This window comes from Camarhynchus parvulus, chromosome 4 (genome assembly GCF_901933205.1).
Source record: "Camarhynchus parvulus chromosome 4, STF_HiC, whole genome shotgun sequence".
Taxonomy (NCBI): Eukaryota; Metazoa; Chordata; class Aves; order Passeriformes; family Thraupidae; genus Camarhynchus; species Camarhynchus parvulus.
Genome location: NC_044574.1, coordinates 30017032 through 30031611, shown reverse-complemented (window position 1 = coordinate 30031611; position 14580 = coordinate 30017032). Strand labels below are relative to the sequence as shown.

Sequence of the window (14580 nt, the reverse complement as noted above, 5' to 3'; positions counted from 1 at the left end):
AAATTATTGACATCTGCATTGTGACACTAACACAAACTAACTTGAATTCTTGTAGTAATTTGTCAACCTGTAAATTGAATTATATATTGTGATTATCTGGTTTTGATTCCTGTTTACCTCACCCTGAACACTTGTTGGACTGTCCCCCTGCCCTTTAATACCACACCCCTGGACACCTCTTGTTGGTTAGTAGAAGTGACAAGATCTTGCTCTGAGCCCAGTTCTGTATGTTGTAGTGTATTTAGTGTATTTCTCCTGGATCTGAGGCTGTTGGCAGCCAATCTCTCCTCTTTTTAGGAGAGCCTACTTGCCAAGCTTCTTTTGTTGTTGTTTTTGTTGTTGTTTGTGGTTGTTTTTGTTTTGTTTTAGTGTGTTTTTGTTTTTGTTTTCCAAGTGGTCCTGCTGTTACCCCAAGCTCTTATTTCAGTTGGGGAAGGGGAAAATATAGAGCTCAGGTACTGAAGACTTTTTCTGCTGTGCGTAAGCGCTGGAGGTACACAACTGAAGTTTGGTAAGCTGAGCTTTACTGAAGGCAAAACCAGCTGAACTGTTTTGCACTGCACTGTAGTGTGTTGTGGAGGCCAGGCATTCATAATGCTTGATGTAAGACCAAGTCAAAGCAAATTTATTAGTATTTAGTTTAGAGAATTCCTCCAGTCACTAGTTGCCAGGAACAGTGTGTTCTCAGCGAGGGCAACTTGTTATGTCTGTTTCTGCTACCAACTCCCCCCCCATGGAGGAGATGCTGAGCTGAGGTTAATTTTTCATTCAGCCTTATATGGCAAATCCAAAACTAATGAATTTCTTTGTTATATGCAAGTTACAGAATGTCAGTTCTTCAAGGAGTAATGTTCATCTAGGTTACAGATTTTTAAATACCATGGCTGGTCCTTAGGAATACCTCTCTGTTTATGCAGGATGCTTTCAGGACTCTAAATGTGGATGTGAAGCTGGTCTGCTTGTTCATGAAAGTATTGATTAATATAGTGAAGGCTTGCTTTAAAAATAGTTGAATTAGTAATTGATTTCTACAGGTACTCTGGCTGTGTGAAAGTCCAGAGCACTGAGTAACAGACTTTTTTATATATGTATATGTCTACCTTGGTATGTGCAACTTTGATGTGCTTCCTTCATTTCTCTACTCAGTATCAAATCTGCTTTTATTTTTTTGGAGTTTCTTCAGCATCGGTTGAATCAAACTTTACTTAACTACCTGTGTTGTTTCAAATTTGGGCATTATTAGCTACATATACTGTAAGGTAATGCAACATTCTTTAAATTCTTGGGATTTTATTCTTGCTAAGTCTTGAAATTGCCTATTTTCTGCAGAATGAAAACTCTTGAAAGAGGTAAGACTTCTGGTTTGATCTGAGCTACTGCTGAATCAAAATGGAATCTAACTTTTGTTGCATGACTAGGTGAGCAAGCTGTGTTAAGGGCTAGTATCCAGACAAGCAGAAACAAGTTTCAATGTGTCAAAACAACAGTGAAAGCAAAGTTTGCAAATATTTTTCAGCAGTTGATTCTGTGATTGACTTAAACTAATGGAAAATTATTCAAAACAGATTCTTGCCCTGCCTTCAGGAAAGACTTTTTTAAGAACTCTTCTATCTGCCTTAAGTTTCCTAATTAAAGGTGAAAGTGAGGGTACTACAGTTGTTTATGTTTCTTTAGGGATTGAATAATAGTCACTAAGCAAAAGATCTAGATCAGCCTTGAAGAAGCAGGAGATGTTTTAACTAGACAAGTCTTTTCATCTTGGGAATGGGGGGCAGAGGAAGGTGTGCTTTCTGATCTCAGTAGCGCTTTTTTTCCTTATTTCATGGTCTTTTTACCTTCAATCTGAGTCAAATCTTCAAAGTACCATGTAAAGACAAGGTTATTGACCAGAATCCACTCTGTGTTTGGTTCATAGTGAGCAGACAAATTCTTGAAGTTCTGTAGTAGTCTTACTTTGGATGTTGCTGTTTTGTACTCAAAACTATGTATGGGCCCTGCAGCTTTATACTTTTCATTAGTGTGATAAAGGCTTTATTTTGAATGTATCCACTCAAGCTGTGTTTCCAGCTGAAGAAAGAAAGAAAGTTTTAAAGAAAAAAGTGCATTTTGAATAATGCAAGAAATAACTTACCTTTCCCTACTTACTGTGCTGGCTTCATTTTACACTTTCCAAAGTATTTGTGCATGAGAGTTTGTTTTCTTTCCCCTGCTGTGGTTTCCAGAATGGCTTATATGCTTTCTGTGAGGATTTAAACTTACTTGTTAAAGAACAAATCAAGAGTTGCTTCTCAGAACAAAGTTGTTTCCCAAAGAAGTCTTTAATTCTGTAATCATATTTTTTGTAGAGGAATCATTCTTCAATGTTCCTAATCAACATTGCTATACCAGAAATCTAATATTAGTATTATCTGTATTATTAAAATCTTTTCTGATCTTGTTGCAACTGTCATCCAGTATTGTCACCATAGTTGAAACAGTGAAATAATTTTGGACTTTAATATAATTCTTATGTGAATTATGAGTTATTCTGCCCACCATCCATACTTAGTCCTGATGTACATGTACTGCTGCACCAAATTTCAAATATGTCATTATATCAGTGTCCTTGTTTGAGGATTCCACACTCTGATATCAGTCTGCATTTTTGTTTAAACACCAGAGACCTGTTTGCTCATTGTTTTTGATGACAAGTGTCCTCCCTGCTCTGTGGTTGGAGAGTCTAATCTGTCATTCCAGACAGGTGAAGGTGTTCAAGGTGTTCATTTTCTATGGTTGGGAAGTTGACCTTTGTCCATGAATGCATCTTCAGCCAGATTGCCTAGTCAGATCCAGTGAACTTCTTCCCACCCATTCAGGTTTTAATTGCCCTGAAAGCCTCCTTCTGGCAGATTCCCCACCCACAGCAACCCTATGTTATAAATCTGAGGTTCTTCCTGCCTCTGGTCTCATTTCTGGTACTAGGAGCCTTTTGTATGAAGTGCTACAGAGGTCATCCAGCTGCTTTGGACAGTTTGATCTTCTCTCTCATTTGCATCTTTGTGGTTTTGGTACTTGGGTGTAGTCTTAGTGCTTGTTAGGAGCTTGTCACTATATGTTGCAAGGGCTCTGTGCTGATTTTTGTTTGTGAATCTCCACTCCATGTGTGGTCAGTTGTCCTCCAGCATCTGTCCCTGTCAATCCTGCCCCTTCACCTTTCCATTGGGTTTTGGGTGAGGGTATATGGCTCTGCTCTGCTGGAGGGGACATTGGAATTGTTTTGTCATTTGGCTGATCTTGTCTCATCTTTATAGAAGATGGAGGCAGTTAACTGATATGGAATTGCTTTCCAGTGACTCTGAAGGGGTCCCACGTGCATCTACAGTAGGCTGCCCCACCAGCATGGGGGCAGTGCACTCCTGTAGCCCCAGAGCTGATCACAAACCTCCCTCTCCGATCTATTTCAACTCAGATGTCTTAAGTAACCCTTTCAAAATCTTCAGCTGCCTCTGCTATGCATTCCTGCCTTGAAGGGCAGGAAAAAGGCCTTCAGTGCAGAGAAACAACAGTCTCTAGGTGCTCTACGTCAAGGGATGAGGACTGAAGTTTTTCTTTGCTGGGATTCTGAGTGTTGTTTCTATGTTGCTGCTCTGATGTCTGAAGACTACGAACTTGGGAATGCTTACTGTCTTAAAATCCTGGTTTGGCTAACTTCTAAAAATTTCTTTTTAATTCCAGAACATTTGAATCTTCTTGGGAAACATGAAACAAAGAACTGCTTTTTAAATATCTTTCAGGACAATTGATACATTCCAGGGAAAATAAGTTGGTTTTTTTTCTGCAAAGTTCAGAAGAATCTGCATTCTCTGAGATTTTAAAGAATTATAAAATGAAAACGGTTTAAAATTTAGCTTTCAAAATGAATGTTGGGAAGTCCGATGACAAAGCAAAGAATGGGTTGAAGTCTTCCTTACTTATAAGGGATGAAAATGGAAATAGCTATGCATGTGACAGAGGTACACCTTCCTCAGAGAATTGTGCCGCCAAGATACATGGTAATTCGACTGCCCAAAATATAGGGGCTGAGCATGAGGGTGATACCATTTTTGAAAATAAGGGCAACTTCAGAAGTCTTTTAAAACAGCAGTGTATTGAAGTACTTGATCTGCAGAAGACACCTGGTAACTACAGCTGCACAGGAGCTCCATCAGGAGATACAGATGCTGCATGCAAGTCTTCTGGGACTGAGCAGACTTGTATGTGTCCTTTGAACTGTGGCTTGGAAGCAACAACAAGCTTAGTGAAAGGTGATTTTGCTATGGCAAAAATGCAAAATCAGAGTATCAAACACTCAGTGCCTTACAGTCAGACTGACTCTAAGTCTGTACTAACTCTTCCTGCTTCAGAGCAGAACATGCAGTACCTGGAAAATGACAGGGCATGCGGCCAGCTGAGCACTTTGGATTTTACTAATGTTACAGGTGAAAATCTGAGAATTGATCAAAATGATGGCATGCATCTGGGGGAAACATTGGTCTCTTCTGAAGTATCTATCTCAGAGAAATTTGATAGAACCAGCTTAGAAAGAACACCTAATTTCACCTCTGCAGGTGTTGAGCACTATCAAAAAAACCCTATCAAGATTGATAATGAAACACAGGAAACAGAAGCACAGGCTGTAGAACTACCTGCTGGATGTATAGATCCTTATAAGCTAGATGCATTATCACCATGCATTAATATTAATGAGGATGACCAAGTGAAATCCTTGCAGATTACTCCTTTCCATGAAGAAACTGGGAATTCCAATGCTGAAACATGCATGGATAGTGTTGTAAATAGTGTGCACCTTCTCCCAGTAGATCAAATGGATGGAGAACAAGTATCAAACAAAACTAGTGAACCTTTAACCAAAGAACAAAGTAGCTCTGGAAATGCTGCTCTTCGGAATATGCACAACATTCCTTCTATATCTTGCAGTGTTCCAAAATTAAAGAAGACACTCATGCCTGAGCTGAAATGCGAAGCAACTTTTTTGGTCTTTAGTCCAACAGCTGATGGAAGCAGTTCATCTCTATGTACTTCAACTCCTAAAGAACGATCAAAAAATAGGACTTTTTCTGTTTCAGCTTTGGAAGAACTTGGAGACAAGTCTTCTAGACTAAGACAAAGTGAAGCATTTGTAGGAGGGCATAGCAGGTCTGGGCTTAAAGCTAGTTCAGATCAAACTGCAAGAAAATCAATGGGCAGGTCTCCTATTGCATCAACAATAACCAAAGCAAGGAAATCAGAGATAGTTAGTTTTCCCAAGCCTAATTTTAAAAATGTTAAGCCAAAGGTTGTGTCTAGACCTGTGCCACAGCCAAGAGACAGTGCAGCATTAAAACAGTCTCCCCAGTCCCGTAAACTATCATCTGTCTCCTCACCTTCAAGGGTTGGTTCCCCAAGGCAATTGTCCTCCTCTATAAAAGTGCTGAAAAAAACAGTAGATCCAGCTAAAGATACTAAGGTGGAATTGCCTATAAATAAGCCCCATAAGCTACATGTTAACAAACATCTTTTCACTAGCCAAGTCGATCATGCCACCAACACATCCCAGAAATGCTTCCCATAAGGTTTCAAAAACACCTGCATTAAAGTTAAGTCTGCAAGACATTGACAAAACAAGTGCTACCCATCCGGTGTGCTCCTTGGCTTCTGCTGTGCTTCCAGCATCTGGAGAGAGCTCAAAAGAGATGTTAAATGATAAAATGGAAAGTTCAAACTCCTTAATGACACCTTGTTCTCAAAACATCGACCTGACCAAAGGTGAAGAAGAACAAAGCAGCAACATGGGAGTGCTTCTGGAAGCAACACTGGTAAAAGATATGGCAAATGAAACATTTGAAGTGCAGTCTGTTCCTTTGGTAAGTTTTTTTGCTTTCATGCTTACTTGTATGTTTTGTGCATTTGCAGAAAAGGAAGTTCAGTATTACACAGTGTGAAAATTGTGGAATGGGTTTGGTGTCTACAAATGCAACTGTAGTGTTGATTTCTACATGGAGTCTCTTCCTAGTAAAGACACTGAAGAAGTATTGTTTTACAGATTAGTTGCAGTTGGCTTCAACTGCAATTTAGTGTCTCCACCTTCATCTTGTTCCATAACACATTTTTTTTCAGTAAAATCCTTTTTTAAGACAATACAGTTTGTAAGATGTCTAGTAAAAGCAAACAAGTCTTAATTTAGTCAATCTTGTAAAATTGCCTAGCATAACTTGGTGAGGTTTTCTAAATACAGCTTTTAATGTACATTTCTTCAAGATTATTCTAGTGGTGCTGTAACTTCAAATAGACATTAGAGATAAATTGCTGGTTTTGGAATTTTCTTTCAAAATGTGCTTTAGAACTAAAGTAGACTTTTAAAAATTACTTGTGTAAATGTTGTGTGTATATGAACAGTCACATTAAGTCACACAAAACCCAGAGACCAATAAGTTGGTGAAACATTTTTTTTTAACATCTTAATTTCACTGTCTCCTTTGTATAATTTGGGAGTTTATTTGTTTGAAGTAGAGCTGGGACTCATTAGAATAGTTGGGAGCAGTCAGGAAATATTTCTCATGCAGAGGGCATATACCTGGTTTTAGGCAGTCAGCCAGCTGGAAGGTGCAAACTTCCTGGCCGGGAGGTATGCGTGTGCTGGTTGGTTGGGAAATATTTTGGGATGAGTCAGCTGCCTGTCAGGAGAAACATGCTGCTTTCAAATGCACTGAAAGAAGGTTAAAAGACAAGGAGAAGGGGAAAGAAGGGAAGAGTGTCAGAATTGGGTTGACCAGGATTTCAGGTGGTGTAGTAGGGACACAGTCTTGGTGCATTTTGGAGTCTCTCTTATTGCTGGCTTGTGGATTCAATAGCTTATGTTAAATTGGTGAAATGGAGGCAGCAGCTGTTACTGGTAAAACTGTTGTCTGAATTTTTGACAGGCCTTATTAATTTGCCAGAAAAATTCCAGTGAAGCACATTATATGGGGGAGGCTACTTAAAACATTTTTGAAGCATTGCACAAGAAAGTAATAAGTACTATTATTTGGCTAATAATTTAACTTGAAAACCTAAGTAAGCATGAAAGCAAGGATGGTCTATTTTTATTCTACAGTTTAAGAGTTTGCATTCTTTGTCAGTCCTTACTTTTGGTATGAAGAGTTGGAGAGAGTGCTTTTAATTCATTCCATTGCCAAAAAGGAAAACTTTGTGATTTTAATTGTTCTGTTTGTACCTGGAGAAACCATAGAGAAATTTCTGTAAAATGCGCAGTAGACAAATCAGTTGGGTTAAGTTTAAGAAGTGGTCTTTTAAAGTGGAAAACTACAAATTAACATCTGAAAATGAACATGAGGATTGTAGTTGAAAATGGAACGTTTGGTACTCTGACTGAACTGCTGCAATCAGCTTGAGTCACAGAAAAGCACATGAAGAGCTGAACTGTCAGCTGTGTCTTTATAGGCTTGACAGGAGTGGCCAGGAGCTAAAGGCTGTATAAACTGGAGCAAGAATTCTGTGTGAAACATATATAAACCAGTTTCACACATATAGACCAGTTGTTTTATTACCTGTCCTGGATCTACTCCTGCACTTGTGTTTTGTCTATGGCATCTCAATGTGAGGGATTTTAAGCTGCTGTGACATAAGACCTAGATCAGGAAACTAATTACAAGGACTGTGACATTTCAGGTAGTACGGGACAACTAAATTTTCAGGGCCTTGAACATGTGTAGTTCGTTGGTTAAGGTCTTGAGAGTAGGTGTAGTCATGTAATTGAGTGGTTTAATTAGAGTTTGGGGAGGAAGAGGAAGAAATTCTGATGGCCTCTGTAACCTCTTTTTAGTGTGTTGGTCATTACTAGTGATTAGCTTCAAACTAATAGTTTGCATTGCTGAAGGCCATTCAGGAGATTGTTCTTGAGGTTCTGAACTGCAGATGTTGACAATGGGATAAAGACTAAGCATATTTCCTACTTGGGTGGTCAGTATTTCATTGCAGATGCTGCAGAGGAAGATCTTTAGTTTCTCACAGCGGTGGTGTGTGGGTTGAATTGTTGTTGGCTTTTTGGTTTCTGTTTTTTTCTTAAAACAGATGCCTTCTGTGAAAGATGGAACAACACAAGGGAGAAACATACCAAAGAAAGACCAAATCACACTACGAAGTGTATTAACTCCCAAGGTTAAAATGGTTCCATCTGTGTCGACCTTGAAGAAAGGATGTGAAAATAAAACTATCAGCACTATTAAAACACCTTCTCACAAAGAAGCTCTTGCGTCATCAAACTCTGGTAAGAGAATTTTTCACTGGAATATTACCACTTAACTAGTCTCTTAAAATTAAGGTATCATACTTAATGTACTTTCTGACACAACTTTTAGGGTGGTACAGAGCTATATGTCAGTGTTAAATACAATACTGTCTAAATTGTAATTTGCTAATACAGGGTGTGGTGCTATTACAAAAATCATTATTAAATATTATTTATATTTGGTTCTTTTATAGGATTTTGTGAAATTACAATTACAGATTGAAAGAGGGAAAAATAGAGTGCCCAGGTACAATGCTCTTGTGATAAGCACCTGCATGCTCCCCCAATGGGAATGAGTCCTTATTTCAGGACATAACATATTTTGTTCAACCTAATTTTAGTACAGCTCTGTAGTTTCTAGAAAGGGGAGAACATAATTGAAGGTGAGACTACTGCTTGAGCTGCTAATTAAACTCAGACTGATTAGTAGCAAGGGTAGGGATGAATCTCTCATCTAGTCTGTAGGCTGCTGCTCAAATCTCATGACTAGAAACTACATTCTGTAACTGTATTATAGGGATTCAGAAGTGCTCTGGTTGATTATGTGCTGGGTTTTTTTAACCAAGTGTGGCAATCTAACTAGCTGCAAAGGTAGCCTGTCTATGAATGACTACACTACAATGCCCTGTAATTTGGAGAGTACACACCCAGCTATACCCAGTAAAACCTGTTCTTTTTTTTTATTTTTTAACCCACTCAATCTAAGATTATAAAACAATAAAAAAAAGTCTTCTTAATTATATACAAGTGGTGAAGTGTGATAAAATCTGTGTATGTATGCCTTTATGGGATGAGTCCCTCAAAGAAAGTGAGTATAGACTATTCTCCCACTTGAGGCTTGCTCATGTGAGGCTTGCTCAATGAACCAGGCACCAACCTGTAGGCTGCTAGTTTCTTGTAGAGCTCATCACCCCTCTAAATACCAGCCCAAACCTTTCCTGTCTGTAATTATGGCCTTAGAAGAAGAGAGATGGATATGGATATAGAGTTTTCCTTTTGGTTATTAATCCAGATAGGATTTATGATACTGTCACTAGAAATAAATGTAAGCACAGGTGAGTTATATGACTAACTTCTTCTCTTCAGAAGAAAAAAAATTACTTTCAGAGGAAACAGAAGTAATTTGCTGTTGACAATAAAAACATTTACTCCCCAGATTTGTTTTTTTAAAGTAGATCTGTCACTCCTTAGCCAATTGATGTATGTTGAAATGACGGTAGTCAGTAGAATATTTTCCAAATTTTTCCTACTGCAAAAAGGCTGCTTAAACTAAAAGCAAAAAGTAGCGCTTCAACATTTCAAACTTGTGGTGTGATCTGGTAAGACTGGAACTTTAATGCTGCACATGAGAAGAAATTTGTTTTCTCTATGCCCTTTCTCCAGTTCCATGTTCCTAGTTTTACTGGTCCTAGCACGTTACCCTTCATCTTGCTTATGCATTGTTTTGGTGCTACAAAGTAGGGTTTGATGCATTCAACTGTATCAGATTAATTTCCCCATCCCTTACAAAGGAAGTTTTTAAAAATGCGTCCTTGCTCCTTGGCAAACCTTGTACTGATGCAAATCATAGGATAGGATTATGGGGTGGGATATGGGACACAGTAGGAGTTATTTGGGATTGCTGCTAAACCCCCACAGTATTATGCGACCACACCTTTCAGGTAAAACCATACTTGCTGCTGCTTACCCCTTGTGTTTCTAACATTTTTGAAGTAAAACTGTACATACACTTTTTGTGGCAAAGTGGCAGTTTGTAAACCAAACCCAGTTACCTCTTTAGGCTAAAGCATTCCTGAAGGGGATGACTGTTTTTTCCAGTGGAGTCATTTGAACACTTTGGTATTAAACTTCAGCCCCCAGATAAATCATTCAGTAGCTGTACAGTTGTTTGCTGTCAGGATTTTGTCAGACTACAGACAGACTAGCTAAATCCAGAAAGGAAAGGACTTCTGAAGGTCGCCTAGTCCAGCCCCTGCTGCCTGTAACTGGGTCATTACTGAATTCAGACTAGGTTGTTCAGTTGTTTGTCAAGTTGAGTTTTAAAAATGTCCAAATCCTAATGAACTTGTTTCTTCCTGAGTACTAACATATGTGCAGCTATTTCTTATCCAGTTACTGATAGTATTTGGATCTTTGGGCGACAAGAGAAGTTTATGTAGTTGAATTCATTAAATACTCTGAACAAGACAAATGATAGTATAGCTCTATGTCAACTCTCACATATGTATGGTGAGGGACAGAAGTGGTGCATCTGTCCAAAATGTACTAGTGTGTGTATTATTCCTAGAATAATCAAGAGCTTGTGAGAGTTATCTTCATATAATGGCTGTTCAAGAAATGAAAGAAAAAAATGCCATGTATAAAACACCAGTTACAAGATCCTTGGAACTTGTCAGGAGTTTTTACCACTTTAAAACTTAAGTACTCAGTGGTAACATAAGAAGAAAGAATTTCTTCTCAGGAAATTTCCTGATTCTCACCTGAACAGAAGACAGCAGAGGGAGAGCTGAACTCATATGCCAAACACTGTATTTCTGTGAGGTTATTTGCAGAGCATATTAGGCTAGAAATAACTGGGTTGATTTATTTCAAAATGGTTGCTCAGCATTGTTTACCACTATCGGTGTATTTTAGCTGAAACTTGAAGTTTTTGCTGAATTAGAAATAGGTTCTCTAAAAGACAAGCCCACCTTGATCCAGTGTACCAAAGTGATTTGGGAAATGATGAAGCCCCATTTCTGCAACCGTGACCAGATGTCTAGATTTGCTGCAAGCTAGATGCCTCAAAATTATTTCTGTAACTATTTATCTCTTTCTTCATAAGAGGAGATGACACACTCACTGTAAGACAAAAATCTGAATTCTCTACAGGTAACTTTTCCCGTGGTGGTGGTGTGTAGGTTTCTGTAGTACTGGATGGCAGGCTGTATGTGTTTTGCTATGTTTGTTTTCTGTCAATGAAAACATTTATTAGAATTCAAGACACAGAATAACATGTTTGACTTAGCCATTTTTACTGGAAGGGATATATAATTTCAGAGCCCTGGTAGAGGACTTTGAACTAGTTTAAAAATCAAAGCAACTGTTGCTTCTGTTCCCGTGAAATACACAGAGCCTTCTGATTTGGATGTGTCATAGCCAGTGTGGAGGAGTAATAGCCTGATAACAGTTGAGATGTTATGGTTTGTGAAGAGTCATGTCTTTGCCTCACCTGAAGGGAGGAGTTGAAGGGGATTGGAGAAGCTGAGGAGCTTTGGTGTTCCCATGGAACATCACTCCATGATTTTCTGCTATCATACCTGCCCCAGCAACTGTATATTACCACCTGTGCAGTTGAACAAAAGCACTGTGACAGTTTGAGCCACAGGAAATTATTTAAACAGCATCAAATAGGAAACGAAATGATTTACAGTAAATCTAAAAATGTATATGCTCACCAATGCCTTTTTTGCCATCTTTTGTGGACTAGCTAGGACTAGGACAAGCTGCCTGAAATTATGTTAAGGAGAGGAGCTTTACCTGCAAGTAAGACTTCTGATATGCTATAACTTCATCTCCAGTTCTGCCTTAAAATTACACCATTACTTTAAATTATTTCTCATTGTAAGAAGCTTTACATTCTTTTGGATCTCTTAGCTCTGTCGAGATGCTTTCTATGTAATTGAAACTCTTTGGGAATCTGAAAGTATCAGCAGTACTATTCCTCTGCTTACGGTTCAAAGACTTGCAGTGATAAACTGAAACCATGTAAATCAATCTGTGTAACAAAAATGTCTCTTGCTATCTGGTGGGGTTTTTTTTGACATTTCGGGTACCCTTTTGTTTCTGATTTAAGTTACTGGTATTCCTTCAGTGTAGCAGCCCTATGCTTCTAATTTCCATTAATCTAGTCCAGTGGTCCCTTTTTCTCTTGAGGGTATTTTCATAGCATTTAACGAGACCACTGAAAGCCTGGATACAGAGAAGCTTTGAAGTATGAATTTTGTGTTTCCTTAAAGGTAATTTTGAACAAGTGAGATCTTTCCCTTATGACAAGTTGATCATACTGAAGGGTTTTTCCCATGCTTCTGCAACTACTAGAAGCATAGGAAAAATAATTCCCCAAAAATATAAAAAATGTGTATGCAGGTGTAGTGATACTTTGAAATACTGATTTTCTTTGTAGTTCATAATTGCTAAATTCCTGCAGCTGAATTTTGACTTCATCATACATTAAATTGTGTGTGATTGAGAGAAGCTTCCATAGTTACACAGATCAGGTGGTGAAAGATTAAGACTCAGTTTGTGGTTGAGTGTTATTGATGTTTATTGCACAAAGAAAGGCTTCTCAGATGGAAAATTCAAACCAAATGGTTTCAGTCAGTTTTCATATAGCTGGACACATATATAAACTTGATAATTCAGGACTCCTTGGTACAGCCTTTCACAATACTAGCGAAGCAGGACCAAAACAATTTAGTTCCACTAAGCATTCTCACAGTCCTTGAATCTTTATTCTGACACTGAACTAGGAGCCAACCCAAATATAGTTAGTGAAAACAGTTTTTCAGCTTGTACCATTCTGTTATCCACCATGTGACTCTTTAAAGCTGGATTGACATACTGCCAAGAGGAAACAAAATATTTAAAAAGACAAACATAACTTCCAGGTTCTCTGGATTGAAACCGTCATGACTTTACTCAAAATCCTAGAATAGACAGTCACTTGTAAAGGTGTTAATATATTTTCTCGTAAACAGGTCTGGGATGCACCAAGGTCTACAAATAAGGCTTAAAATTTCATTTTAGCCAGTCTTTTTATGCTTTGTTTTACAGAGCAGCCAGCTTCTTTTATGGATCCTAAAAGCGGGTTCTTCATACACTAGTTTACCCAAGATGATTATTTGTCCTTCTTAGTCCAGATTAGTGAGTTTCAGTCTCATTTTCTTTAAAATATCTGTACTAATTAAAGCCTGTGTTAAAAGTGAACTTAAAATTTGCATGTTTACCTTCAGAGGTATCAGAAGGAGGAAACTAAAACATGGGTCTTCACAGAACATAAGATCTGTAGTCCATAGTATGACACAAAGCTTGTGTCATACTCCTTCTTTGGTCATCATAATCCAGACATCTCCTCTGCATAGTGATTCTGTGTCTCGTAACCAGTTCTCTAAACTGGGGAAGAACTTACACTGTGTATCCAAAAGGACTTTTGTCCAGTTGATGAGTCTGTGAGAGTTCAGAAAACAGTGTTAATTGTGAGGGCCTGAGAGCCTTGCTGTTTACTGTTTCTCCAGTCAGTTGAGTTGGACTTGCCTAGTAATGTTTCCAGTCTACTTCACCCTTACTTCCTGGACATCCTCAACAGGAATGGTTTGCTGGAAGCTGCCTGGAGCAGTATCTTTACTTGCGCCAAGTACTGACTGTTAAATTCCTGCCCCAGGTGTTGGTCATTCAGCTACAAAATGGTCAATTCACAATTTGAAGCCAGAAAGGAGCCACAAAACGATGTAATCTGAATGTAGCTTTATCAATTTGCTTTTAGCCTTGACTACATACACTATCAGAAAAGCTTACCATAACTTTGACACCTATTTTCTTTTGTTACTTTTCATTAACAAGAACTGTTCTCTGCGATAGGTTCAGCTTGTGTTTTTGCAAGCCTTTCATAGGGTTCATCATAAAAATGTATTTTGGAATAAAATAATTTCTGTTCAGCTTTGGAAGTCAAGTTGACCATGAGAAACAAGTAAAAGTGAAAGGGTTTTTGTTTGTGAGGTAGTATGGGATCTGTTGCTGTGAATGATTTCAAAGTAAGTAGGGTTATTTATCTCTGTATAATTTGGATGGGGTTATCTGAGTTTTGAGGGGAATATGAATGGGGTTATTTGAGTTTTGAGGGGATGAGGGAGAAGAGGCAGAGGGAGTTGGAAATACTTGAGTTTATGGATAATTCAGGTAATACAGCTTTCAAAAGGAGGCATTTCATTGTGTCAGCTTTGCTTAAGGTGCCATCAGTGACTGTAGTTAGGGAAATAAATTTTTCCCATATGTTCCCAGACTTTTTACAGGCAATTTTGTGACTAGCCCCATTGAAGTTTTATATGTTGTACCTGTACCAAGAAGCGTGATCGTACTTGCAGAGACTGATTCTAACAGTCAGCATATTGACGCTGTCGGAAATGGGAATGTATCTATAAGAATATTCTCCTTTAGGAGAGAGGTGTGCACTACTTCCCTGCAGGGGAATTTCTTGGTGCCTAGTCATTTGCTTGCTAGGACATGCTGGTGTGTCT

The 14580-nt window shown here is 38.4% G+C and overlaps 1 protein-coding gene across 1 annotated transcript in view; it reads left to right on the top strand.

Moving 5' to 3' along the window:
• The window catches only part of MTUS1 (microtubule associated scaffold protein 1), a 116522-nt gene that overhangs the window by 29345 nt on the left and 72597 nt on the right, over positions 1-14580 (top strand). The window contains 3 exon segments of the mRNA XM_030946778.1: positions 3715-5563; positions 5565-5882; positions 8089-8284. Coding sequence (XP_030802638.1) covers positions 3896-5563; positions 5565-5882; positions 8089-8284 — 2182 coding nt within the window. The 5' untranslated portion in view covers positions 3715-3895.